Source organism: Halichoeres trimaculatus, unplaced genomic scaffold (assembly GCF_033239565.1).
Source record: "Halichoeres trimaculatus isolate MK-OKI-2021-1 unplaced genomic scaffold, fHalTri1.1 fHalTri1_scaffold_6, whole genome shotgun sequence".
In the NCBI taxonomy this organism is placed as follows: domain Eukaryota; kingdom Metazoa; phylum Chordata; class Actinopteri; order Labriformes; family Labridae; genus Halichoeres; species Halichoeres trimaculatus.
The window spans coordinates 34,008,869-34,035,867 of record NW_027437184.1 but is presented as its reverse complement, the minus strand read 5'-3'; the positions used below and the strand labels follow the sequence as shown (position 1 = coordinate 34,035,867).

Genomic DNA, 26,999 nt, shown 5'->3' with positions numbered 1-26,999 from the left:
AGCATTGTTCTCGTTAGACCTTCAATCACCTCTTTCTGTCTGGCTAAAAAAATAATCTGCCCTCTGCAGTTAAAGTAAATAAAGGAGTTGTTCAGTCCTTGGCCAAAGAGATTTTGAATAAAAGAAACACACCTGTGTGTCAGTGCCCTCCAGCTCTTTTGAAGTGGCCTGCATGTATGGTGAGCTGGGCTAACTGTGTGAAACCAGCCAACAGCTCATCACAATTACATTAAGATCTTAAGTTTAATTATCATTGTAAACTTTTCTTTGTTACTATTTAGATTTAAATCTCTTTGTCTAATGGAAATTTCAAGTCATCACTTTAAATGGCATGATCTCACACCGATCACTGATAAAACAACAGTTCACTACTGTATGAAAATGGCGTGGTTATGTGTTATTTTTAAAGGCATTATTGAACTGGCTCGAGTGGGCCAGTGGAGCGCGCAGTCAGCTGACCCGGAGCCTTCAGTTGCACTTTGAGCCTGTGTTTGTTGTCTGTTGTCCGGTCTCTGGGGCTCTTTCTATTAGTCTGTTGTCATCCTCAGTGAGAAAGAATGTTGTAATCATCCAGATAAATATCAAACATGTTTGAAAATTATCGGGGCGGCTCCGACGAGTCAGTGAGACGATCATGGGGCTAAAGATTCATCTGTCAACTGCTCACACTAGAAGATAATCTTTGCCGAATGTCAGGGCGGATTTTAGTCCCGGACCAAATTTCTTCCCCGATTGTCGGGAGGACCGAATCTGGGTTAAGTCGGGGCGAGAATCCTGTAGAGTGAGCCAGGCTTAAGTCTAGCCGTCTGTGACTCTGCGGTTTGTATAGGACAGAGTGGCAGAGTGCAAAACAGCCATCACGCTGTTTGTGCAGAGCACTGCCGCAGTTGGAAGTATAAAGACATTGGAATTAATAACAGAATAAATACAGGCTTCAATAAATAGCTGCATGAGTTCGTTTGGAGTAATATGTGTATCAAAGAGATAATCTCATATAGGCAAAATGGCCTAGATTTATTCAGTTAGGGTTCCCCAAAGAATTGATCATTTAAAGTGGATTACAAACACCACATGGAATTAAATTACACAGAGCAATCCAAATAAAACAGTTAAAGTGAGTTAAGAAAAATATTAACTATACTAGATGAATCAGAAAAATAACATTTAATCTATAAACTTTATCCATTCTAATTTTCACCCTGTCTATTTTGCTTTAACTGTATGAACCATTTAAAATGTAGGTACTGACAAACTTGTGCAATTATTGTAACATTTATTTTTCAATGAAATATTGTACTGGCAATTTCAATTTAGGGATATGAAATGAAATGAACTACTTTTTTAAAATTTACCAGACACATTATGTATTCAAAATATCAGTGTTGCCGGATCCAGCCTGAATTTAACCCAGTATCCAAAGGAAATTAGTGGTATTGAACATCACTATTGCAGGCATATTTTGTATTGTCCTTTACTTTCACTTTTCTCATACCCTGTGAGTGTGGCTGTTTTCCAAACCGCCTTCTACATACTACATGTAAATCTAGTATGTAGTAGGCACCTGCTGCTTTTGCTTGTAGTATGTAATATGACTGTTCTGTTGGGTCTGTTTTGTAGTACACTACTCTGGTTTCCAGTCTCGGAAGGTGGAGCTACAGATGATATTGTTTTTTTTTGCCTTTAATATAAATATACAAAACAAGAAAGTGGCAGATCTTGGCATTTAGTTATTTTGTTAATCATATCAAACAGAATCATCATACTTGATTTCTAAGCTTACACCAAAAGTTATATCGTTTACTGATAACAAATCTGCCGAACGTCAGGGCGGATTTTAGTCCCCGACCAGATTTCTTCCCTGATTGTGGGGAGGACCGAATCTGGGTTAAATCGGGGCGAGAATCCTGTAGTGTGAGCCAGGCTTTAGTTCAAAGATAAAGTCTATTGGAAGAAAACCGTCAGGAAACATCGCCATCATGAGAAAGAAAGGACACGTTTTGATCTGTAGAGTGCAGCAGACCGGTGATAACTGTGTTATTTTCTGCTTCTTACCTTAATTAATGTGCTGAGGTCTGAGGTAACACCATAATCGCTAGGCGCTACCCAAGTAGCTGCCTGTTGCAGCAGCTCTCTCGTCTTTGTCCGTTTCTTGTAATTTCTTCGTCTCTTTTTCGTAATCTTTGTATTTGGAGTGGATCATCACTTTGTATGGTTCATTGTCGGTCACGGACACCAAACTTTTTGTGGCTTCGGCGGTATTTTTTACTTCTTTTCTCCTGTGTTTGTCTGGAGATCCTACATGTAACCATGGCTGCATTGTTTACATGTGAAATTAGCTGTTAGCAGCCTGTAGCATGTCAATGCTAACTAGTGTAGGGCTTGATGATTTCCCTCGAGGTGTGGAGGAGGAGGTGAGGACGACGTGCTGGTTCTCGAATGTGAGCTGGGAGGTGACGACGTGGACCTGTCCTTCCATCCATCGTTGTTGGGAACGTGGGATCTAGCTCCGAGGGATGGATGAGCTAGCTGTGCTAACCCAGCGGCATCGTGCTGTTCACGGACGTGGCTGCCGGAGCTGACATCGGACGCCGCGACACATCAGAGGAGCTTTGCCTGCTGTGAGCAGACAGGATCCAGGAGACAGAGACTGAACAGACTGCTGGGGAGGCTCAGTCCTGGACCCTGTGGAGGTGGAGACTGGCGGGGCTGGAGAGTGGTGGACGAGTGGTGGACTGGATGTCGTCATCTATTTTCTTGTGGACCTTTTTGCACTTTGTGTACACTTTCTTACTTTTGTTTTCTTAAATGCTGCGGTGACTCCTGAATTTCCCCTCGGGGATAAATAAAGTATTTTCTATTCTATTCTATTCTTCTCTATAATAACCTCTCTGCAGCCATTGTGTAAAGCGGTGGCCTGTATTATCATAACGCTGAGCATCTTTTGGAGGTTTCATTTGTTTTTGTTGAATTGACTGTTACTGTTACCCATCTTAAATAGTAGTGAAGGGGAAAAAATGACATAGTTTGTTAAATGTACTGATTAATGTACATTTTATATTGACATTAAAACTGACTTTGACGTTTCCCTCAACTTCCTGACCACTGATGTTTTTTTCTTAATCATTTTCAGTAAAATGCCAAAAAGTCTGAAAAGAGTCAGACTGATGTGAACTCATGCACAGGTTTGAATTTCAGAAGTCTTCTATAAGGAAAAGGAACAGAGGAGAGCCTTTTCATAAACACTCACACTCTTTTTAGTTATGTTATTCATAACTCTCATCAGAAGCTTCATATATACCAGAGGCAAATAAAAGACTGATGCTGTGTGTTACATGAAATTATACATTTGCATGCCTCATGTCAAAGGCTTGTCCTTGATTTTTCTTTATTCCACTGTTTAATCTGCTCTTTTGAAAACTGTTGCTGATCGTTAATCTTAAATCTTCCCCCTGACACAGTCCACCTTCGCCCGGTCTGTTAACGTTCGTCTGAACAATGTGATGTGTGTGTTTCTACACAGAGAGACGGGAACAGGAGCAAAGATGAAGAAGTCAGAGATGTTCGGCTTTGAGCTGGAGACAGATGACAGGACGGAGGAGGAGAGACAGCGTCAGAAAGCCTCAAAGAAAGATGGAGTGGCCTCAGCCCTGGGCTTTGGCACGGAGGCGCCTAAAGCTCCCATGGACACTGATTACCAGGAGGAAATGGAGCAGCCCAAGCCTCAAATCAGATTTAACCTCAACTTTGACAAGTGAGCCTCTCCATTCCCTCTGAATGTGATCTCAGCTGTTTTTGATCCTCTTCATGGCACAGTTTCTGTTTGTTATCAGCCCTAGATGAGGGGACTGAGGTGGATTGTGAAGCTGCCTGACCTGTTGGCCTCTAACTGAATCTCACCCATCCTCGTGTTGGTGAATTATTCTCTGTTTCCAGAATGATCCGGGGTGAGGGCGAGAGCAGCAGTAAGAGAGACAGCAAGACGTTCAACATCGACAGACTGTTTGAGGCTGCAGCCAGCAGAGACGTCCATCAGCTGGACGGTCTGTACACGTACCTGCACCAGAACATGAAGAAGCTCTCCGACTCCCTGTGTGAGTGTGACACACACACACACACACACACACACACACACACACACACACACACACACACACACACACACACAGGGTTATGATGACGTTTGTTAGAAGTAAGATGCAATGAGACGGATCTGTTTTAAATGCACTCCCTCGCCACCTTGTGGCTTGGAGTCTCAGTACACTGTTGTAAATTACTTTTAGTGAGGTGTGTGTTTGTTACCTCCGCCAAGGACGTTATGTTTTTTGGGAAAGTTTGTCTGTCTGTCTGCATGTTTGTCTGAAAACAACATAACTCCATGTAGGCCTGTCATGATAACAAATTTTGCTGGACGATAATTTTCCAAAATATTATTGCCGATAAACAATATTATTGTCAATATTATTTCGATTTTTCTTCCATTTTTTCATTGATGTAATTATGATAAATGGGATAATAAAGTGAGTACACCAAGTCAAAAGCAAGAAACTTTAATTTCTTAAGAGTATTTAACTGTAATTAAAAGGTCAGGATCTTTTAAATAAAATAAATTAAACAAAACATATAATAAATTTAACTAACAAGAAAGAGAAAAAAAATACAATGGAAATTAGATGGACTGTCTTTTAGAAAAAAAATACATGTCAATGAAAATAATTAATACTAATCAAAAACAATAAAACATAGATCCTGTCTCTAAAGAAAAAACGAAACCCCCCAAAAAACCCAGAACAATAAAAACTATAGCCGGTAATACTTCTGCACATTTTTCATTCAATGTGTTTTGCTCACTGAGATAGCTCCTCTTTTGGGCACTAAGTCCTCATGTGAGCACAAAGTTGATGCTGCTATGCTACTTTCGCTCTGGACCATTGTTGTTTTGTACACAGCAGGGAGCAACATATGCTATTGCGTCTCTGCACTGTAAACATCGCGAAATGACAAATTTATAGCATCAGAGAAAATGATACTGGTATTATTGTAGACAATATGATATGGCAAAGCCCTACAGGCTATCAAAGCCAAAATCTGCTCCAAATGTTCATTTTCTGTCAGGCATTCACACGGTCATGCCCTCCTGATGGCTAAAAAGCTGAGAAGCTGTCTCTTCTTGGTTGGATCGTCGAGCTGCATAAGCAAGGCCTCTTGCAGCGTGCCATTGCTGCTGAGGTTGCATGCAGTAAGACTGTCATTCTACATTTTTTGGAAGATCCTGAGCATTATGGAACAAAAAACTCAAGAGGGTGCCCCCCAAAAATTACACTTGTGTAACCAGCAATATTGCCACTAATAATCTCATTTTAAAGTGTGGATTATGATCAGGCATATATCTAGAAGGGAGACTTTTCCAAGATCACTTTCAAACTCCTCACAGCCCCTTTAAACAGATTCACAGGAAGCTAAAGAGGAGTTATCAAAGGTAAACATGTAGAACTGCACAGGAATTAAAAATGGAGTAAAGGGGGATTGAGAAGGGACTTGGAGTTGATCTGAAAGAGGAAAGAAGGGAATTTAACCCTTTATGACCATTACAGCGTGGCTTCGCCATTTACCATTGTACAGTTTTGAAGCCAGTATATGCCCCGTCAGAGGTGGCATTATTTTTTTTCATTTATATTCTAAGGCAGAGAGGAACCCTCTGGGCTTTCAAGGTATTCAGTGAAGGCCTAATAAAAAATACTGAAAAAAATTTTGTACTCCTAAATAATTATTTTATTTCTTTATTTTATTTTTTAAATTTATTTATTTTACTCAAAAAAATTAAAGCAATGAGTTTTATATTATTTTTATAAACTTGTCCTGGCAAACAATGGGTTAATATAACTAAATGGAAAATGGACCAATCACAATTTTCCTTTTGATGGTATCTGGGTAAATGAGTGACACATTCTGGCAGGCAGGGCCTTCAGTAACTGCAACGAATGCCTGTGTAACTCAAGTGAATGTGGACACAATTTGACAATGACAGCTGTCTTAGCCAATCATATTTTGTTAAGTTGTGGGCGGGCTCATTTCCTGTCATCTTCCGGGGATTCGCGAATACTTACCAAACACCCCCTCCCTGCTCATCAGCTGGTTTCCTCTGCACTCAGACGGGGCCATATTTTACTTGACCTAAAACACAAATAAACAGACTCCCACCGAAAAAATCTGATATTGGTCTGCATTCACGCTTTATTTAGAGAATTTTCAGCGCGTTACTTTCACACAAAAACGCCGCTACATAAGGCTCTAGTTCTCATCGTGTCGTAAAACGGCGCTGCAGAGCCACAGCTGGCTACGAGGCGCTCGCAGCTTAGTGTATCAGTCCGCACGCGGCGTACCAGATGTAAACAAACGCAGGTAGTCTGCCAGGACAAAGAGACATGTGGTCGTGTGGTCCCATGGTCCTACTGAAGGTCCAGTGGCTGGGGCCATGGTTCGCCACTGTTCTAAGGTATGGTTGACCTCACGCGGGCCAGACAGGGATACCCAAAGGGCCAAATATTTTGCCCATGTCTGCCCTAGACTGACAGTGCCACCTTAGACCCTAGATGTGTACTCACAAAGTTTCTCTTAAGAGAATTCTTCTGCGGACACATCACTGCAGGAGTTTTCCTGCTAACAGCTAACAGTCCCAGCAGACTAACTTTAGCATCTGTCATGCTTCTCAGCTTGCATTCTGAATAGATATCTGTTAAAGGTTGTACTTGTCTCCCCTTGCTTTTTAAAAAAAAAAAAGAAAAAAGAAAAAACAAACAAACAAAAAACAGGGTAATTCTCATTAACCTCATCTAATAAAAACACAAACCACCCCTTTAAAATTCTCTAATGTATGTGTTACCATCTCACACCTGTCACTGATTTCACAGCTGGTTATTGTTTTCCTTTCATTCCTGTACTGAAGTGAAGCGTGTGATCTCTGTCACTCCTACAGATCAGTCCTATGGTAAGACGGCTCTGATGAAGGCTCTGCTGCACCTCAGAGACGGAAAGAACGAGACTGTGGAGCTGATGATTGAGGTTTCAGAGAAGATAGGTGACATTAAGGAGTTTGTGAATGCAGCCTACACCAACAGCTACTACAAAGGTGTGTGAAGCAGGCGGTGGTGGGATTAAACTTTGTTAAGAAATGTCTGTGCCACTGATCCCCGTGTGTCTGCTGCAGGCCAGACAGCTCTGCACATCGCCATCGAGAGGAGGAGTCTTCATTATGTGGAGCTGCTGGTCAGTAAAGGAGCAGACGTTCACGCCAAGGCCTGCGGGACATTTTTTCAACCACATGATGGACCAAACTTTTATTTTGGTGAGTACACAATACTGCTGTTCATACCCCTGCTACCAAGAGACATGTCCCCCTGGTGCTCAGTGGATTGTCTAGAGATGAGCCGGAAATTAGAGCTGGGGATATATCAAATGTACTGGTACTTACCGGTGTATCGCGGGTTTTTGCACGTGAGATATATAAAATGACGATATTGCTTTCATCGAGTACAAACAGCAACCTAAATGTTGTCAGACGTCAGAAGGTAAATCTCTTGTTGATTCGCTCGCCCACCCAGAACAATTCTCCTGCGCATACGTGTTTTGGTATTAGGAGAGAAGAGAAGAAAGTTGCTTACACATTGTAACAGACGTGGGTTGTGGGTTCCTGGGGCTTGTTTTCTAAAGTGTAGTTGCTTATTTGGGTTTGCTTTGCTGCCTGTATGATCCCTGATTCCTTCCCAACTGTCTCCAACAAGAATGGAACGTGACGTGTTTTGGAGTGTTACTTTCTTTTTTCCAAGCACCCCCCTCCCCAAGTGCCGAACAGTCACGGCACTCAGCTGTGCACTGCTCAAAACATGACGGCAGATGATTATCAGGAGACCAAACACGAATGCAATACAGTTCAACCAGACCCCAGGCTCAAAGACTGAAGTCACTTGTGTCCTTTCAAAATGACATTATCCAGGTAGCTGCTTTATGGAAATGAAAGTAATATTGTCTCCAACTTTCAAAGTGTCATATAATATAATATAATGTAGGGATAATGTGGCTTGTCTGGGAGCAAGTTGCAGAATAATGAGGGGGGGTTGGTGGTATAGGGTTTGTCACTGGCATTGGCTTGGTGCGGCTGTGGGGGTTGGGCCTTGCTGGTTATGACTTTATGAGGGGCGGGTGGCCCCGGCGGCTTTCGAGGTGCAGCTGGGCTCTGGTGGCTGTGGGTGGGGGTCTGGCGCGGGCCCTGGGGGGCAGGTGGGCCCTCCATCCCACCGCTACATGCCCACATCTTGCCCCACCTGGCCTGGCTGTTGTTCAGGGCCTCCCCTCTGGGGAGGCCTCTGGTCCTGGGGGAACTGGCTCTTGGGTGGCTTGGGGCCTCCAGCCTGCCGCAGGGGGTGGGGGGCGTGGGGGGTGAGCGCTATCTGCAGGGGGGGCCACTGCTTTGGGCCCTGGGTGCTGTCTTTGGTATCGGCGGGGAGGCGGGTCTGTGTGTACAGTCCTGGGGTTGTCCCTGGGCCTGGTAATTTGGGGACTGTCTGGGGGTCTCCTGGTGCCCTGGTGGCCCGGGGGGCGCCCGTGGCTGTGTTTACTTACTTTGGTATTCGGTGACCACCTCATATGCATGCAGATACTCAAGCTCCTGTCGAGACTAAGAGTTATGATAGATCTCGTCAGAGCATGCTGAGTCAGGTACTATTACACATCTTCTCACATCCTGTGATGCATGCCACCCCGTCTCCTATCCATGCAGGCCTACACTCCCCACACTATCAAGACCCCACATTTCTGGTGTCCCTGGTTTCGTACAGCCTTTACTTTCTGTATTGACTTGAATTATCCCAGCACATGAACTGCTATCTCAAATCAACAATAGTAGACGTTTGTCCTCCCTTCTGTTTGTCTTGTCTCGTCCTGCCTGTCATTACTTCCCTTTCTTTCACACTGTGGTGTGGCATGGCCCTCCCCTTCAGCTCTCATCAGGGGTTAGATAAAGTTTAGAATGATGGAGTAGCCTACAGGGAGGGCTGGTGTTGGTCACTTTAGCAGTTAATCTTATTTACATCTCTCTGACTGCTAGAAAAAAAATGCATTGGTCTTTTCATCGCTGTCATCTGACACAGTGCTCAGCAGAAAAGATAAAGCAGACAAGGGGAAAAAAAAAAAAGTGTAATATAATATGATATATTCAGCCATTTGAATAAATCTGAATGAATTATTGTCCTGGAACTAAAACTATGTAACTACATGAAGTTTGGTTTAAAATAAAAGGTTTGCTGAACTTTATCTGATTGAGATTTCCCCATTTTGCATTCAAATTTTTAAAAATACAAACTAATGCTAATGTCAAAGGGTCGGATTTATCATTAATATAGTGATTTAGTGGAAAAAACAGAATATCGATAAAACTTGTGAATCCAGATATAGCCTACAAATGTCGAAATATTGGATTTTGGCCATATCCAGCATCCCTAGCTGTCACCTTTCAAATGTTAGCAGCCAGGTCTAGGGGAATCTGGGCCAATAGCAAAGGGTTAGCACAGGTAAGGGTGCACTTTTTAACCCAAAATAATGGTTTAAAACACTGTTGGTTAGGGAGAGACGGAGGGACACCATTGGGGTCTTTGTCTGGCATAGCTCAGTTAAGGTGTAGTCAGTGGTCTGGGAGAAAACAAGTGGAGAGGTTGTTGATAAAAGAATTTAGATCCGCCTCTCCCTTCATATCCCACCCCTGGCTCCACACCCGAAAGATGATAGACGTGCATCGTCATTGGAACGACTGTAGAAACTGCGTAGCTGACCAACATAGCGGAGGCTGGACCAGTGAACACTTGAGGGTCAGTTCGCTATAATACGTGAAGCCGTATTTACTGCTTTGAAAGTAGTAGCAGTGGGATGAGTTTTAGTAGTACTGTAGCAAATATTATAAAATTTAGATTTGTAAATGTTTTCCGATCAAAGACGTGCGATGCTCCACAACAGAAAGGCCCAGGTTGTTGAGCTTGCCTTCGAAGGAGACTTCACCTGCAGATGTACAACGGAGAGAGAGGACGCTGTCCTCAGGAGATTTAGCTGCTAGAGCTGTTTTAAAGGTATTTCTATCTTTAGCTCGCTGATAACTGATAACATCACAACAACAGTACATTTTGGCAGATTAGACTATAAGATTAATGCCCGACGGCTGTTACTGTTATGTGAAGCACCACAAAGCTAATCTTGCTTACATGTCCAGCAGAAAGACGGCCACATCCGCGTCCGTTTTCAGCTCTGTTGTATCGCCGAGTTCCCTCCACCGTCGGAAAGCAACACCAATGTTGACCCGGGTCTTCCCTCTGCCAACTCCTCAGCATCGGAAGTAGCTAAAAAATAGTAGCTAATAGTAGCTAGAAGTCGCCAGATCTTTTTTTCTGTCCAATGGGGGTGGAATGGGGGGTACTGCTGCCTACCTGTCAACTGAGCTGTCCTAGTGCCCGAAGTGTACAGCTGGCCGTGCATAAATGGGGAAAGAGAGAAGATAGCGCTTTTTTAAACTTTTCTCCCGTGAGCTTGGAGCCTCCCATCACCAAAAAAAAGGTCGCTAGATTTGTCACTAGTCGCTTTTCTCTAATTTTCTTGCTGGGGGGCCCAGAAAGTCGCTAAAAATAGCGACAACGTCGCTCAGTTGGCAACACTGACTTGTAAGGATCAGACTGTGACGACATCTCCAAACGCTGCTATGTCTATGTCGACCAATAGAAGCAGAGGAATTGTTGATGTCGTCACTCGACAATCCCTGCGTGCGACTTCAGTGCACACACACACCAGCTTCAATTCACTGAGAGATGGAGAGATGGCAGAAAAGGAAGGAGAGAAGGAGCAGCCAAAGGAGTCACCGTGGCCCTACCTAAATAGATTTATGAGTTTGTGTAAAAAAAACAGGGAAAAGTTACGTGATCAGATGCCTACTGTGTCAACCCAAAGGTGAAGTTTTTATCAACTTTAATGACTTTAAACATAAATCTGCAAACCCATATAGAGGTGACTACCGAAATATGCACAACCAGCAATTAAGCTAACCACCACGTCAACCGTAGAATAAGACGTCAACACAAACAAGCTACTTTTCAACAACCAACAATTCGCGTGGCAGTAAATTAAATCAAGCATCAGATGTAGTGGCAGTGTGTGAGTGTGTGTAAGGTGGGGGATTAAATATTTAAATTGATACGTAAAAGAGGGCAGAGGTAGGACCTATGGGAAAAAATACACAGTAAAACTAAAATCTGTACACAGTATTACTTTTAACACTAACAAGCAAATGGCTGAAAAATAACACAAGGGTAACAAAAGTGATGGCATAAACATTTAAAATATCTTAATCTTACACTGAAGACCAAAACAGAGTTAAGTAGTAGAGGATAAAGCAATTTGGGAGAGAATTGAATGATTTTACAAGTATTATACTTAATATGTAAAACTTGATTTAAGTAAACACTGACAGTGAAATAAACAATTTAATGAAATTTACATCATTATTTATTGGTAACACAGAGTAGAAGGTAACTTAGCTCGTTACATTTTTCAAGTAGCTTGCCCAACCCTACACTGCCTGTGGGTTAAGCAAGCAGCAACCTCCGGTCTGGGAATATGAGACAACGGTGAAGTGCTAAAATCTGCTGTTTCTGGAGGGTTTCACTTGAGGCTGGCTCCAAAAGTAGCGGAAGTCACAAACACACCAAGCCAAAAAAAGAAATTTTCAAAGCAGAAATTAGCCTATTTACACCCTGGTTCAAAAGACGTCTCCTGTCTGAGTCGCTAATTTTACTACCGGCACCCACTGTACGCGGGTGAATTTTTTTCTAACTCGGCCGTTTGGAGGATATTACGATAGCGAGCTCCCCCAATAAGAGGCACAGCTGAGGGTCACGTGACTGACAGGCGCCCTATGGGCTTATTTCAAACCGTGGATTCACACTTGCAGCTGAATGAAGTTCACTTCATCAGGGTGTAGGGTATAAATACAGCTTTGGGACAGAAACTTCCCTCTCTCAGGCTGAAACAGATATAAAAAGAAAACAAAACATAGAAAAGACAAAAGAAACTTACTCCCACGCTTCTTTGGCTGCATTTCTTTTTTTATTGAAGAGTTTTTTACGTTTCACTCTCGCTTGAGTGATTTTTTTTTTTTTGTGACAGTCCCTGTAAATATAAAACCCTCAAATAAACACTAACTGTCTAGACAAATGCAAGGCAGGCCTTGAACAATGGCATGTACATCTAAAGTTGTGAACATCTGCATGACAATAATTAAATATTTGTGTTAGTTTAACAGTTTTTGTGCAGGCACATATGCGTGGAACTTACATTTGTATGTTGCTTCCTCCATGGCTGACACCAGACACAATTTGGCGCTGAACATGTTCAGCAAGTCAGCGTTCGTGCAGACACGCTTTTGGAGGGTTTTATAGCTCACTCCCCGCGGATCAGTTTGGGATGGCCCTTAATGTGGCGGACCCTCCGTGAGGACGCTCAAACGAAGGGGTTGTGGAAAGGGAGAGTGTGTGGGGGGGCGGTTTGAAAAAGGCCCTATGGCTGTTGGCGAAACCCTTGCCTCTACCAATATGGCCGCTACAGCCAATGTGCTTCATTTTCTGTTTCAGATACAGACATGTGACGTTGGCGAGACTACGTCCATGTTTTAAACAGTCTATGGGGTTAAGGAGTAATGAGGGACACGGTTTGTATCTTGCTCTGCCGTAGCTCATTAAATCTGAGCTGCACATGAGCAGAACAAGCTACAGTCTCCCCTGCAGCCACAGCAGCACAACGGCGCTATCTACTGACACTTTTAAGTAGATGTTGCATGGTTTCTGTATTGCCTGGGTTCATACGGGTAGAAGCTTGTGTTCTACGTATGATGCTTGTGTTTGTTTTTATGCTCCGGCTGTTAAAGCACTTGCAGACTTCTATTTTAAAATGTGCTATACAAATAAAGTTATTATTTATTTATTTATTTATTTTTTAAAAAATAGGGGGAGTCCGTTTTCCAACAATAAATGGAGTTAACATAAGTTCATGCAGGACACGGAAGTCATACGCCCAGCTGTGATCAGCTGACAGACTGATGTTCTAACCTACCCCTCTCAACCAATCACAGCGTGTCTAACAACAAGGCGGTGTATTTAAATCACATCTTCATTCTCAGTTATTCCTGCTACCTCATTGTTGCTCAGCTGCTGCTGTCACAATCATCCCACCTCCACCCCAGCCTCCTCCTATTTAGCCTTATGTGTGTATCTTATTGATCTGTATGCATTCATTTGATCTGTATGTATACGGGGGGTTTGCTATGCACTCCCTTGAAAGCTCGAGCAAGCTGCTCGGCTAACCCAGGGAGTACTCTGAAAAGCAGAGCTTTAACGCCAATTCTAACTGTATCCATTTGGCAATAAATGGTTAATCTATGACGGGAGTGTTCCTGACTGAACTAAAAATATAGCCTTTCCAAACTACTACACAAACAACAGCTCATCACCTTGTCACTTTGCATTCTGGGAAAAATCATCTTAAACAAAGAAAAGTTATGGTTATTTGCTCTCCAAAATTAATGCACGCCTTGGCAACAGCCATGTCTTTATGACAGTGGGTGCTGGTGCTCATGGGAAACAGAGTCTTTAACCCAGAAAAACACCATTGGTCCTCACAGTGCCTTCCACATAATTTAAGTTGTATGTTGACAGTCAAAACTCAAAGGTTTCCTTTAGTACTAGTTTCTTTATGAAATACTTTAGCATCCCTCAAGATTTTCCCTCCATTTTGTCTCAGTTTTCACCTTTCTCAATTATAACTCAGGGGTTATTTGGGAGGGTTCAGGAAACACAGGAAGCTATCAGTTTTTTCACTGGACCATGATGATTGGCTTCAAGCTCAGCTTGAGACAGAAAGTTAACACACTCTCATGACATAGATATGCGCCCTAGTCTGAATGAAACAACAATGTTAGATAACAATAGGAGAGGAGAGGAGCTTTAAATCAGTGCGCTCTTCAATGCAATGAACCCGAAGTTCAACCGTTGGGCATTTAAGTGAGTTTAAATCAGCTGTATAGAGAAAAACTTGTTGATAAAAGACTCTGTTGTCCTCAGGTGAGCTGCCTCTGTCTCTGGCAGCCTGCACCAACCAGCCTGACATGGTCGACTTCCTCATGGCCAACGAGTACCAACGAGCGGATCCCAAGTTAAGCGACCCTTATGGGAACACGGTGCTGCACGCCCTGGTGGTGGTGGCTGACAACTCTGAAGAAAACACAGAGTTCATCACAAACATGTACGACCACATCCTCAAGACAGCCGCCCAACTCAACCCCAAGCTGAAGCTGGAGGACATCGCCAACAAAGCAGGACTCACACCTCTCAAAATGGCCGCCAAGACGGGAAAGATTGGGGTAAACGTCTAGTTCTGAATTTCTTTTATGAGACGAATCCAATCACAGTCAAGCTTTAATGCTTTGAATAGAGAAATTGCATTTCCTTACATCAAATGTGTCAAAATGCTGAAGATGAGGAATGAAAATGTGAAATCAATAACTAAAAGTGGTGAATCAATGCTGAAAATGTGGAACGGGGAAGCAGAAGAAATAGTAAAAGTAGTAGAAACAGAGCTTAAAGTAGCAGGGGAAGAAGTAAAAGTAGTTTGAGTAGTATAAGTTGTATAGAAATAAAGTTTTACCAAAAGTGAAGCTAGTAGGGAGAGTTAAAGGGGCTGTGATGTTTGAAAGTGATCTTGGAAAAGTCTCCATGGCACTGCAGGAAACTTGCAAAGTGCCCTGGTCACGCCCTGTCCACGCGGCAAAGGCAGGCGAAGGGGAGGTGCACCTGCGCTTGCACCTGGTCTACGAAATTAGAGCCCTCAGCGTTTCTGGGGGTCTATGAGGCAGTGGGCTGGCCTGGACGCTGGGCTTCTGCATGATGATTGGATGATCTGTCTGAGGCCCAATCCCTTTTTGATTGACAGTGAAATGAGCAAGGCAGTGATCTTGAAGTATAACCCTCTACCGGAGCATCTTCTGAGTTCAACAGTCAGTAGTTCTGGACTGATCCGGTGGCTTTATCAATCCCCAGTGAGTTTATCTTTCTTAAAAACGACGAGTATTGTGCTTAAAGATTCTCTCTCTTCTCACCAATAAGCAGCTACAGCTACAGCTGTGGAGCGTCTCCCCCTGTCACTCACACTTACAGCCTGTCTAAGGCTGTGTCCGAAATGGCATACTAACATACTACATACTACATGGTTGTTGTGTATATACTGTATACTACATACTATAAGTATGATTAGAGTGCCAACCGTTTACACTGTAGTATACCACTCGGTTTCCCATGATGCATTTCAAAACCTCCGACGACAAAAATCGGAAGCACACATAAGTCTATGGACACCAGGCTATCAAATATCTCTGTTGATTCGCCATATTTGAAAGTTTTAAGAACATTTTAGGCGAGAAAGTCATCACGTAGAATACCAAAATGTGGTCATTTGGGCCACAAAACGCACGGATACAAATTTAATTTCGACATTTCGGACATTCTGTTAAGAGCGCCAATATGCTATCGAAGAAACTTCCGGTCCGCTCCAAAACAAGAGCTCAATTTACAAAAGCGTCAAATAACTTAAAGGAGATAAACGGGTGCTTTTATTTTGAAAACGGGAAGTTCGCTAGTGGATGATTTTTAGCTAACACCGGTCTCAAGACGAATTCATCTCTCTTCAAAAAATTAAAAAATGTTTACTGCTCGCAGACACCGAAGACGATCCGTCCGTCGACTCAGGCACTTTATTTCTTTGTACTTACGTTTAGGTTTCCCTGTAGATTTTAGTTGCTTCTCATCTTGTCATCTCATTCTGTATTTACGTTTACAAATACGGGGCTCGCAATGCATTATGGGGCGTGTCAGTACGACTAGTATGCCCACCTCCCATACTTAAAACTTTTACTGATATAGTATACATCCAGGTATTTCTCGCGCACACAATCTTTTCATACTATTTAATGTGAACGCACTACATACTATTTTTGACGTCACACTTAGTATGAGTAGTACGTTAGTATGCCATTTCGGACACAGCCATAGTCTCACATAGCAGCTCCAGCTGCTAACAAGCTGACACAGAGGGTAGAATTTACGTTTAAATAAATAACAAATTCATGATGTAGGCCGGAAAAAAATGAGCTTCCCCTCCTTGACTGACCAGCAACCGCCACTGCCATCCCTAGATCTGAAAGAAGCTGCAGACTGCAACATGAACCTGTCACAGACTGAGGAGGGGGTGGAGCTCTCAACAGTCTGCGTTTCAGGCAGAAGTGTTGGGGGGGGACACACCAACCTGCTCTGTGTCAGATACAGATAATAAAACATTTTCAATACCCCAAACAAGTTCACCTAAAAATGATCTCATTGACTCCATTTGTGGTCGTTTTGGTGCCTCGACAAAATGCGTGTTGCTCGTGAGCAATTACACACGGGTAGACCCAAGTTTTGTTATTTGTACCACAAGGAGAGCAGGTTGTTTGTGATCCCATGTAAATGAACATCTTTTGTTATGAAATAGTCACTTTGTCACACACAGGTCACGTTGACATGATAATATTGTGAGGAGTGAAATAAACATCTTCACAGTGAATCCTGTAATCAATACAGCTTCCTTAACAAAATCCAGGCTAAAAGTTTGATCCAGCGTCCTCTGAATGTTCTCTGCACAGACTTTATGAACATGGAAGTGTATTAAAACTGATAACAGCCTCTCTATTTTTCTTAGAAATCAAAGCGATAGAGGAAACACATTTTTATACAGAGAAATCAGCCAACAGCTCACACTTCTGCTCTTTCATAGTGATGTATTTTTATAACGGCAGAGGAAGAGAGGAATGTTGGAACACAATCCTGATGTCGTATCTAATTCAACCATCTAAATATTAATCTAACATCAATTTTGCCTGAAATGTTTTGTGCTCTTATGGTCTAATAATTCTCCTCCACAGACGGATTTCCCTCACTGCACTCTGCTCTCCACCGACATAAAGCTTGTGTACACCAACTCAGGGAGTGGGATTTGAGTGTACCTGACGTGTACCATGTTCAGATTGATAAATGCCAACCTGTGCGGGGAAATGAGCGTACAGCCATTTTTCTGCCTACACATGTTTGGCAAATAAGGGCCATGTGGTCCTTGTTAGAGTTACTTACATCTTTACACCTCAAAAACTGAAATCCAGCAAGTTTCTATGTCTTTTTTTTTTTTTTTTTTTTTGGTAAAAATGGTCTTATCAGAGTCAGTATGAGTTACATTCATTTGACAAGTATTAAAAAAAAGGTCTTATTTTAAGAAGTCAGAAGAAAATTATGATGCTTGTTTAAAGAGTAGAAAAATCTGGAAATGGATAGGAAAACTTTGCTTGTAATAAGAAAAATGTCTTAATACAAAAAGGCTGCATGATCGTGCAGTGGTTAGCCCTGTGGCCTCACAGCAAGAAGGTCCCCAGTTTAAATACCTGTTGAGTATACGTGATTTCTCCGGGTACCCCAGTTTCCTCCTACGGTCCAGAAACATGCTCATCAGGTTAACTGCCTGAGGGTGTGAGTGTGCTGTCTGCTGATAGGTTTTCTTACCTACTGACTAACACAAAAACAGGAGAAGACTGGATAAAGAAAGTGGATTTTCTCACCTACTGACTGTTGTCCTAAGGAACAAATTCACAATCACTTAAATATGTAAGTATCGACAGAAGGCTTTTGTTTGGAGCAGCAAAGGTGCTGGGGAAAGGGGCTGGACTGAGTCATTCTCGCAGCCCTTCCAATGAGCAATCTCCCACTGGAATCAATCCCCAATCTCGAACCCAGGGAACGGACCCAATCTCCATTTGCTCCCTGCAGCCAATCCCCACACTACACGCACAAGCTAAAAGACACAGGCTGTTTTCGAATTCGCATACTATACTAGCAGTGCCTACTGATTCGACCAAAATGCAGTATGCAGTATGCAGTATGCAGTATGCAGTATGCGAACAAATGTCAGAGTTGTAGTATGAGAAAAACACCCGGATGACGTACTGAATCGGGAAAAATCCACAGTATGCATCGGACCAGTCTGCTTCGCATACTGTTACCCACAATGCAACGCGCCTGGTCAAAAGTGAAAATGGCAGAGGGCGGAGCAACAACAACCGGAGTAGCAGAGGAATATAAATATAAGAGCCATTTCTTTTTTTATCTTTAAATCCTCATCATCTCCACCACTGAAAGTTAATATAAAATGCTCTCTCTGGCAATATATTTGCAGATAAGTTACTCGTGGTTCGTTTATTTTCTACATTTTCAATAAAGTTTTTTGGGGAAAAAAAGTCAGCCGTAGTCAACTTCCATTTTCTTGAACTGAAGACCAGCGTAGCATACTACAAAAATTAACCCAACTGAACAGTCATACTACATACTGCTTATGAAAGTAGTATGTAGTAGGCAGTGCCTACTACATACTATTTTCATAAGCAGTATGTAGTAGGCAAATTCGAAAACAGCCACAGCCTGTTGTCTGAACCGCCTACTAAACCAGCAGTGCCTACTATTTTGGCTGATATTCAGTATGTAGTAGTCAGTATGAGAAACCTTGCAAAATCTGCAGCATACTAAAAATCCCTGGATGTCCCACTAATCCAGGAAAATTTCTCAATAAGCAACAGACCAGTCTACCCTGCATACTGTTTCCCACAATGCACGGCACTAACGCTGTTTGTCAATGTGGTGGCAGGTTTTGGTGAATTACTGCCATCTACTGGAATTATTCAGCATTATTATTACAACACAACACTATAGACTGTCTTTGAGATAGAAGTGAAGTGATGCGAAGAAACGTGTAAATCTTGTCACCTGTCATAAAAGAGGTGTTTACTTCTACAAATACATCAGCTCATATAAACCACTAATTCACTTTTTAAACCATATGTGAATTATAAAGAAGTCTTTTTTTCCATCAGCTGCAAAAAATAAAAATCCCTTTCAGATTTGTTATCAGTAAATGATATAACTTTTGGTGTAGGATTAGAGATCAAGTATGATGATTCTGTTTGATATCATTAACAAAATAACTAAATGCCAAGATCTGCCACTTTCTTGTTTTGTATATTTATATTAAAGGCAAAAAAAAACAGCATCATCTGTAGCTCCACCTTCAACAGACCCAACAGAACAGTCATATTACATACTACAAGCAAAAGCAGCAGGTGCCTACTACATACTAGATTTACACAGTGATGGGCAAGCTACTTGGAAAATGTAGCAAGTTAAGCTACAAGTTCATTTTGATAAACTATAGCTTCACTGCAGCAAAAGCTAACCCAGAGAAATGTAGCAAGTTAAGCTACAAGCTACAGTGCAGAAGTAGCTGGCTACAGTCCCACTACTTTTTTTTTTTTTTTTTTACAACCAAACAAATAGGCAGTTAAAAAATATACAGTTTGATTGTTTATCAAATGATCAGCTTGTCATCAAGCTCTGCTCGAGCCTGATAATGTGCCATTCATTTGAATCAGGTGTGCTGGAGTGGGGTAACATCCAAAACATGCAGGGCAGGGGTCCTCCAGGACCAGGGTTGGGTAACACTGATCTTGAGGAATGAAATCATCTCTACATATTTCAGGCAAAAGTAATAATTTAGACTTAGATGTCTTTTCTTTGTTCTAGGGATTTGGTTCTCATGCAAATAATATTCATACATAGCCCAGAGAAATTACATACATACACAGTTTGCCTTTTCTTTCCCTGACCACCCATACAATGTTGTTCATTTTTTTGCATGATTCTGTTGAATACACAAAATCTCTCACTTTATTTTTTTTTAATTCTGAAGACTATACATTTAAAAGGCAGTAAATTATACTTTCCCAGAGTCCTTTCTAAGGTGTGGGGCAATCGCAGTTTTATAAGAATTTGATTTAAGAGTAAACATAATAGCAGGATAAAGCATTTGAAACAAGTGGCTCTAGGCCCATTTAATGGCTCCAAGGTAAGAGGGCAGCTACTTTCCTTTCATCAACTCACCTTAATGTGCGTTATCAGGTTTGTATTTGAAGTTTTTGATGTTGAGAGCTGTTTGTTTTTTTTTTGGTTTACACAGTAAACACGTGAAGACGTAGATTTTTCATTTGTGTTTGTTCTCGTCATAAATTTGTCAAGATACGGCCATGGAGAAGAATTGTTGTTGACCTCTCCTCGGGCGTTATCTTCTTCATAACTACTTTCTACCTCTGTCATTATCCGGTTGTTCTTCCGTCCCTCCCTTTTGCTTGTTTTGTCTTCACTCGTCTTCATTTCACATGTGCGTTTGGTATGGGTGTAGGACTCAGCTTCTTGGTTGGAGTGGCATGACCCGCCTTATCTTGCCTCTGATTGGGTAACCTTACCCAACTGTGAGTCGCCATAGTCGTCATATGCAAACAAACCAATCACCGTAAAAAAAAAACACCCCCCCCCCCCCCCCCCCCCCCCCACCCACCCACCCACCCCCTTCAGCTTCCGTCGCTGCTGGCTCTAAAAATTGCTTCGTTACAGAAAGAGCTACTTGACTCAAATGGAGCGGCGCTGCCGCCTCGCTACAGAAAAATGTAACTAAAGCTACTAGCGCCGCTACTTGTAGCGCGCTACTGCCCATCACTAGATTTACATGTAGTATGTAGTATGTAGTAGTAGGCGGTTTGGAGAACAGCCACACTCACAGGGCATGAGAAAAGCGAAAGTAAAGGACAATACAAAATATGCCTGCAATAGTGATGTTCAATACCACTAATTTCCTTTGGATACTGGGTTAAATTCAGGCTGGATCCGGCAACACTGATATTTTGAATACATAATGTGTCTGGTAAATTTTAAAAAAGTAGTTCATTTCACTTCATATCCCTAAATTGAAATTGCCAGTACAATATTTCATTAAAAAATAAATGTTACAATAATTGCACAAGTTTGTCAGTACCTACATTTTTAATGGTTCATACAGTTAAAGCAAAATAGACAGGGTGAAAATTAGAATGGATAAAGTTTATAGATTAAATGTTATTTTTCTGATTCATCTAGTATAGTTAATATTTTTCTTAACTCACTTTAACTGTTTTATTTGGATTGTTCTGTGTAATTTAATACCACGTGGTGTTTGTAATCCACTTTAAATGATCAATTCTTTGGGGAACCCTAACTGAATAAATCTAGGCCATTTTGCCTATATGAGATTATCTCTTTGATACACATATTACTCCAAACGAACTCATGCAGCTATTTATTGAAGCCTGTATTTATTCTGTTATTAATTCCAATGTCTTTATACCTCAAACTGCAGCAGTGCTCTGCACAAACAGCGTGATGGCTGTTTTGCACTCTGCCACTCTGTCCTATACAAACCGCAGAGTCACAGACGGCTAGACTTAAGCCTGGCTCACACTACAGGATTCTCGCCCCGATTTAACCCAGATTCAGTCCTCCCGACAATTGGGGAAGAAATCTGGTCGGGGACTAAAATCGGCCCCGACGTTCGGGAAAGATTTTTTTCTAGTGTGAGCAGTTGACAGATGAATCTTTAGCCCCACGATCGTCTCACAGACTCGTCGGAGCCGCCCTGATAATTTTCAAACATGTTTGATATTTATCTGGATGATTACAACATTCTTTCTCACTGAGGATGACAACAGACTAATAGAAAGAGCCCCAGAGACCGGACAACTCACAGCACACGCAGGCTTAAAGTGAAACTGAAAGACTCTGGGTCAGCTGACTGCGCGCTCCACTGGCCCACTCGAGACAGTTCAATAATGCCTTTAAAAATAACACAACTACGTCATTTTCATACAGCAGCAAACTGTTGTTTTATCTGTGATCAGTGTGAGATCATGCCGTTATTGGCTGATACAGCAACAGTTTCACCTCTGTCCCTCTGCGTGCGCGTCATGGGTGAAAGGCACCGCTGCAGACAGCTCCGCTTCTCTCTCCTCCTGTCCCACCAGTGCGCTAAAAACCTCAGATCAAACAACTGAGCACATGTGGTGCATCACTCTCTGATCAAATCTAATCTCGGTGTAGGGAGACACACTAGCAATCATGACCGAATGGAACTCTCTGATTTAAAAAATAACAACTTTAAATTTTAAAGTTTATGTTTTTTTTAAAGATGAAGGGAACATGATTAGCGCATTATGACGTCACACACTGTGAATACAGAGATCTGCAGGTCCAACTTTAGAACTTATTCATTCACAGCAACATAACTTGGACTGTTTGAGGTTAAGTCACTTTTAATACTAACCATACCGTGATCAGGAGGAAGCTATGAGGAAGGGATATCAAACCAAGCGCAAACCACACTCGAAGGCGGCCGAAAAGGCGCGCAGTTACAAAAACATGCAGAGGCTTAAAACTAAGCTCAGTGTTTTGAAGGATAAGATGGAAATGAGAAAAAATATTATAGAGACCAAAGTTTTTATGACGGCGTCACGCGATGCAATAGTAGCGCGGACTGTAGACCAGAAGCGTTGTCTGAAAACTAAGGAGTACCCTGAAAAAATAAGCTCTGCAGAAAGTGACACTGTACTAAATGAAAAACTCTTTAAAAAAGTCAAAAGACTCAAAGGAATTCTTGAAAGGTTTGTACAAACTGAGCCAAGAGATGAGTTTCTTGACGAGCCTTGTGACAGCACCTCTGAATTGGATAGCAGTGGCCAGGTGTCTGAAGAGACGTGGGAAGAAGTCTTAGCTAATCCAAGGCAGCTTCTAGATCAGCGCTTCAACTACGTCAGGTTCATGACAAACATGTCGGAGGAAAAAAGTGACATACGGACGAAGTTAAGGAGGGTCAGAGAGAAGTACAGTTCTATTTCTGAAATATATCAAGCAATGTTGGAGAAGAATGTACCACATTTGGAGCAACTTAAAAAAAAACACAATAGGGCCACTAAAGCTCTTGCTTTTTATAAACTATGTATTTTAATCTTCAAGTGTATCGGCGAAACTGAGACAAGTAGGAAAATTAAGGTTCTGGCTCAAAAGATCACGATTGTGTATCACTCAGTCGTGACTGACAGACCTTGTGCGCTTACCATCGGTGGAAGAATAGCGGCTCTGGAAGAGTGCGTAAATGACCTGTTGGATGAGATTGAAGCTTGTCCTGAAGAAGTCATAGCAGAATTTCAGAGAGCTGTACGCCTCGAGAGACAACTTGAAGAGCAAAGGGAAGCAGAAAGATTGAGGTTAGAGCAACTGAGAGCGAGGGAATTGAAGTGCAAGGCAAGATCTGTTGCTCGCAAGGAAAAAGTTTTTACTAGAAAGCCTGTGCCCATGCATATGGTAGTAGAGGAGCAGGAAGAAGAGGAGGAGGAAGAAGAGGAACCACTGGATGACCACTCTTTGTTCATTAGGCAAGAGTGTAAGATTTTTAGCAAATGGGATGCTGTGTGGGGATTGACCAGGTCTCCATCGACTTCAAGCAGCTCATCTGCTTCATCTGACGACTCCACGGATGAGTTTTCTATCCCAGATTATCTTTTGAAAGGGGATGGCGCTATCCTCCGTGAAAAGGACGCTATCCTCTTTGAAAAGGACGCTATCCTCCGTGAAAAGGACGCTATCCTCTTTGAAGAGGACGCTATCCTCTTTGAAGAGGACGCTATCCTCTTTGAAAAGGAAGAAAGGCCATTCCACCTCCCACCCATTTCTCATTCAACAAAGCAAAGGTCTGATTGTTGCACTAGACGAAAAGCATGCACCAAGAACCATTCTGAACAGAACGAGCCAAAACTATACAGGAGTTGGATGGATGTGCAGCCCAAGCGGCCCACTTACACAAAGAAGACTCCTGCAGAAGACCGCTTCGATCCTGCAGAAAAAGCTCTCCAAGAGGAGCGTAACTCCTTGGTGAGGCAGGCTGTTGCTCAAAACAGAAATATTATGAAACTCCTGTCAGATTTAGAAAATCGTTATCCAGGGATAGCCAAACTCTAGGACCATCCCCCCACCGTCCCCTAAACCACTGCCCCTTTCCGTTTTGCTCGCTCACATTTCAGTATCTGAGAAATCAATCCATGTCTCACACTGAGATCCTGCTTCTGGACAGATGTTCTAATGCTTGTTACCAACCTATATGGGTTTTCTCCAAGAGCTTTGGTTTCCCCACAGTGTTCAACACACACTGAAAAAAAAAAAAAAACAACTTACAGAACAATCGGCACCAGTGAGAAGGATCGCTCCTCTTGAACAGGTGGGGTGCTAAGTAAAAGTCCTGATGGGGTGAGTAGGTGACCCTGTGCTTCACAGTGGGGTCCTGCTCACCCTGTCAGGGTTCTATAGTTTGCATAACCACCCCTTTAATATACAATGTGTAATAAAACATGTTAGCAAAAAATATTGATTCAACAATAACAGATTGACTTTGTTTATTTGACATTTATATGACATACAATGACGTTTTAATTGTAGAGAAATTGCATTTTCTTGCAGCAAATGTGTGTCGAAATGCTGGAGCGGGAGAATGAAAATTTGAAATAAATTTGCTAAAAGCAGTGAAACAAAGCTGAAAATGTGGAATGTAGAAAAGAAGAAGCAGAAGAAATAGTAAAAGTAGTAGAAATAGGGCTTAAAGTAGAAGAAGAAGAAGTCAAGAAATATGTCAAAGTAGTTTGAGTGGTATTAATTGCATAACTATAAAGTTTTAGAAATAGTGGAGCAAGAAGAGTTGGTTAAAGTAGAAGTTATGGTTCAATAAATGACTGAAATAGTAATAGCAGCATCAGTATATGAGTACATGTAAAAGAGCTCAGTTTTCAGTAATAAACCTGAAAAGTTTGTGTCGTTTCAACAGTGAAATCTCAGAAACTGTTAAAGATATCGCAAAGTTAGATAATGCATGAATAGCAGAAAGATCAGTGTACATTTTCAAGAAAAAAAAAAAAAAGAAGTCTGTAAGTGGAAGTATGCTGAAGTTTTAGCATCCCAAAGTCGAACCAAGTTCTAGGCAGAAGAGCTGAAGTTCTCCACTTATTCTGGAGGGGATTTTTTTTTTTTTTTTCAGGAAAAGCTGAATAAATCAAAAAGTTTAAGGGTGAGAGACAGACAACCTTTCACACACACACTAACAATTTAGGATGACCAGTTAACCTAATGAGGGTGTTTTTTGTCGATGGGAAGAACCTGGAGAGAACATGCAAACTTCACAAAAGAAGGGCCCACCAGCCAAGCTGGGAATCAAACCAGGGACCTTCTTATTGTGAGGCTGCAGCACTAACCGTTGCACCACCATGCGGCCAATTTAAAATTTGAATGATGAAAATCAGACAAAGTTGGAAGAAGTTTTAGTAAACCAAAAAACGTAAAGAAAAAGGAGAAGAATATGTTGTAATGCTGAATCAGCATTTTAACAAAATTATCTTCCTCTTTATGTAGTGTTGTGAGGATAGGTTTAAAATTCATAAACAAAAGTAACTCACTCTCTTCCTCTCTCATTTGTCTGCAGATTTTCTCTCACATCCTGTCCAGGGAATTCCACGAGAGTCACACCAAACATTTGTCCAGAAAGTTCACAGAGTGGGTTTATGGGCCCGTCAACTCCTCCCTGTATGACCTGGCCTCTTTGGACTCGTATGAGGAAAACTCAGTGCTGGAGATACTGGTCTACGGCACCAGCATTCCTGTGAGTTGGTCAGTTCTTGAGGGTATATCCATGGCAGGGGTCACTGGTCTCCAGAACAAAATGGTGTCACTTTCTGGCTAATGTATGCCATGCTACGTTTATCTTTAAGCACCTCAGGACTATAACTGTTGTCCTGTTATGCTGACACTATGTGAGTGTTGAAGCTTTTTTTTGGTTGAATTCAAATTCTTCATTTCAGTCTTTGTTTATCAACTGGATTTTAAAAAAGTTTCCACTTTTCTCCAGCAGAGGGTGAAATGTTTCTCTCTGACTCAGGTGGTGTGCATTTTATGGGAAAATATGGCTCCTGATTTAGTCTGTAGACATTATCATCATCATTTAACTTTTTCACGTGGTCTGGTGTTAAAGCAAACTAAAAACCGCAAAAATTGTAAATATCGAAGAATTGAAATTTAAATGGAATTGCCTCCCCAAAAATCATAATAGAATCTAATCGCAAGAATAGCATATTGTCCAAGCCCTATTAGTGGTTTTATTTATACATTAGCTCTTGTGAACTAGTGACAGATTTTTTTTAAATTTTTTTTTTTTTTTGAGAAACTTTGAGACTTAAACAAAGTTAGTGCCATGTGTACTCTGTTTTTGCTATCAATTGGATTTTCTGTATATTTTCTATATCATCAAAGCAGAAGTGTGCCACAACCAAGGTTATAATAGTTTTGGATTTGTCATTTTAGTTTAGTTTCAGTTAGTTTTGACATTTTTTTCCATTACAGTTTAGTTTTAATTAGTTTTAGAGGGGGAATTCTAGTTTTTATTTCGTTTTGATTTTTGCAACAAGGCTTAGTTTTAGTTTAGTTTCAGTTTAGTTTTAGTTTAGTTTGAGTTTAGTTTTAGTTTAGTTTCAGTTTAGTTTTAGTTTAGTTTTAGTTTTTTCATACCTTATTTGCCAGGTGCAGGATTCAAAAAGGTCAGAGTGAATATTTTGTAACACAGTCTATTTTCAAGTCCCACATAGTGCTCACTGCTCAGTCAATGCTGATACTGAACTGTTGGCTGCTGCCTTAAACACAAGAAAATAATATAAACTCAAATAAACAAATATAAACATAAATTATATAAAACAATAAAATATGAGCTTTAATAATTAGAAACTTGGACTCTGTAACAATAAAGTCAGACTCACATGAAATTAAACTATTACAGATGCTCTGATTCTTTGCTCCACTACGTTTTGTCTCAGCACAGCGCACAGCCAGTCAGTGCAGTAATCAAGCATGTCCCAGTACGTCTCTATAATGGTGCTGCACGGCGCTGACAACTGCTGA

The 26,999-nt window shown here is 41.6% G+C and overlaps 1 protein-coding gene across 1 annotated transcript in view; it reads left to right on the top strand.

Moving 5' to 3' along the window:
- Window positions 1-26,999, top strand: part of trpv1 (transient receptor potential cation channel, subfamily V, member 1) — a 59,829-nt gene that overhangs the window by 7,657 nt on the left and 25,173 nt on the right. Inside the window, exons 2-7 of the mRNA XM_074672392.1 lie at window positions 3,521-3,751; window positions 3,934-4,091; window positions 6,974-7,126; window positions 7,205-7,342; window positions 14,145-14,443; window positions 25,534-25,710. Of these exons, the coding sequence (XP_074528493.1) occupies window positions 3,543-3,751; window positions 3,934-4,091; window positions 6,974-7,126; window positions 7,205-7,342; window positions 14,145-14,443; window positions 25,534-25,710 (1,134 nt within the window). The 5' untranslated portion in view covers window positions 3,521-3,542. The remainder of the gene's footprint in view (window positions 1-3,520; window positions 3,752-3,933; window positions 4,092-6,973; window positions 7,127-7,204; window positions 7,343-14,144; window positions 14,444-25,533; window positions 25,711-26,999) is intronic.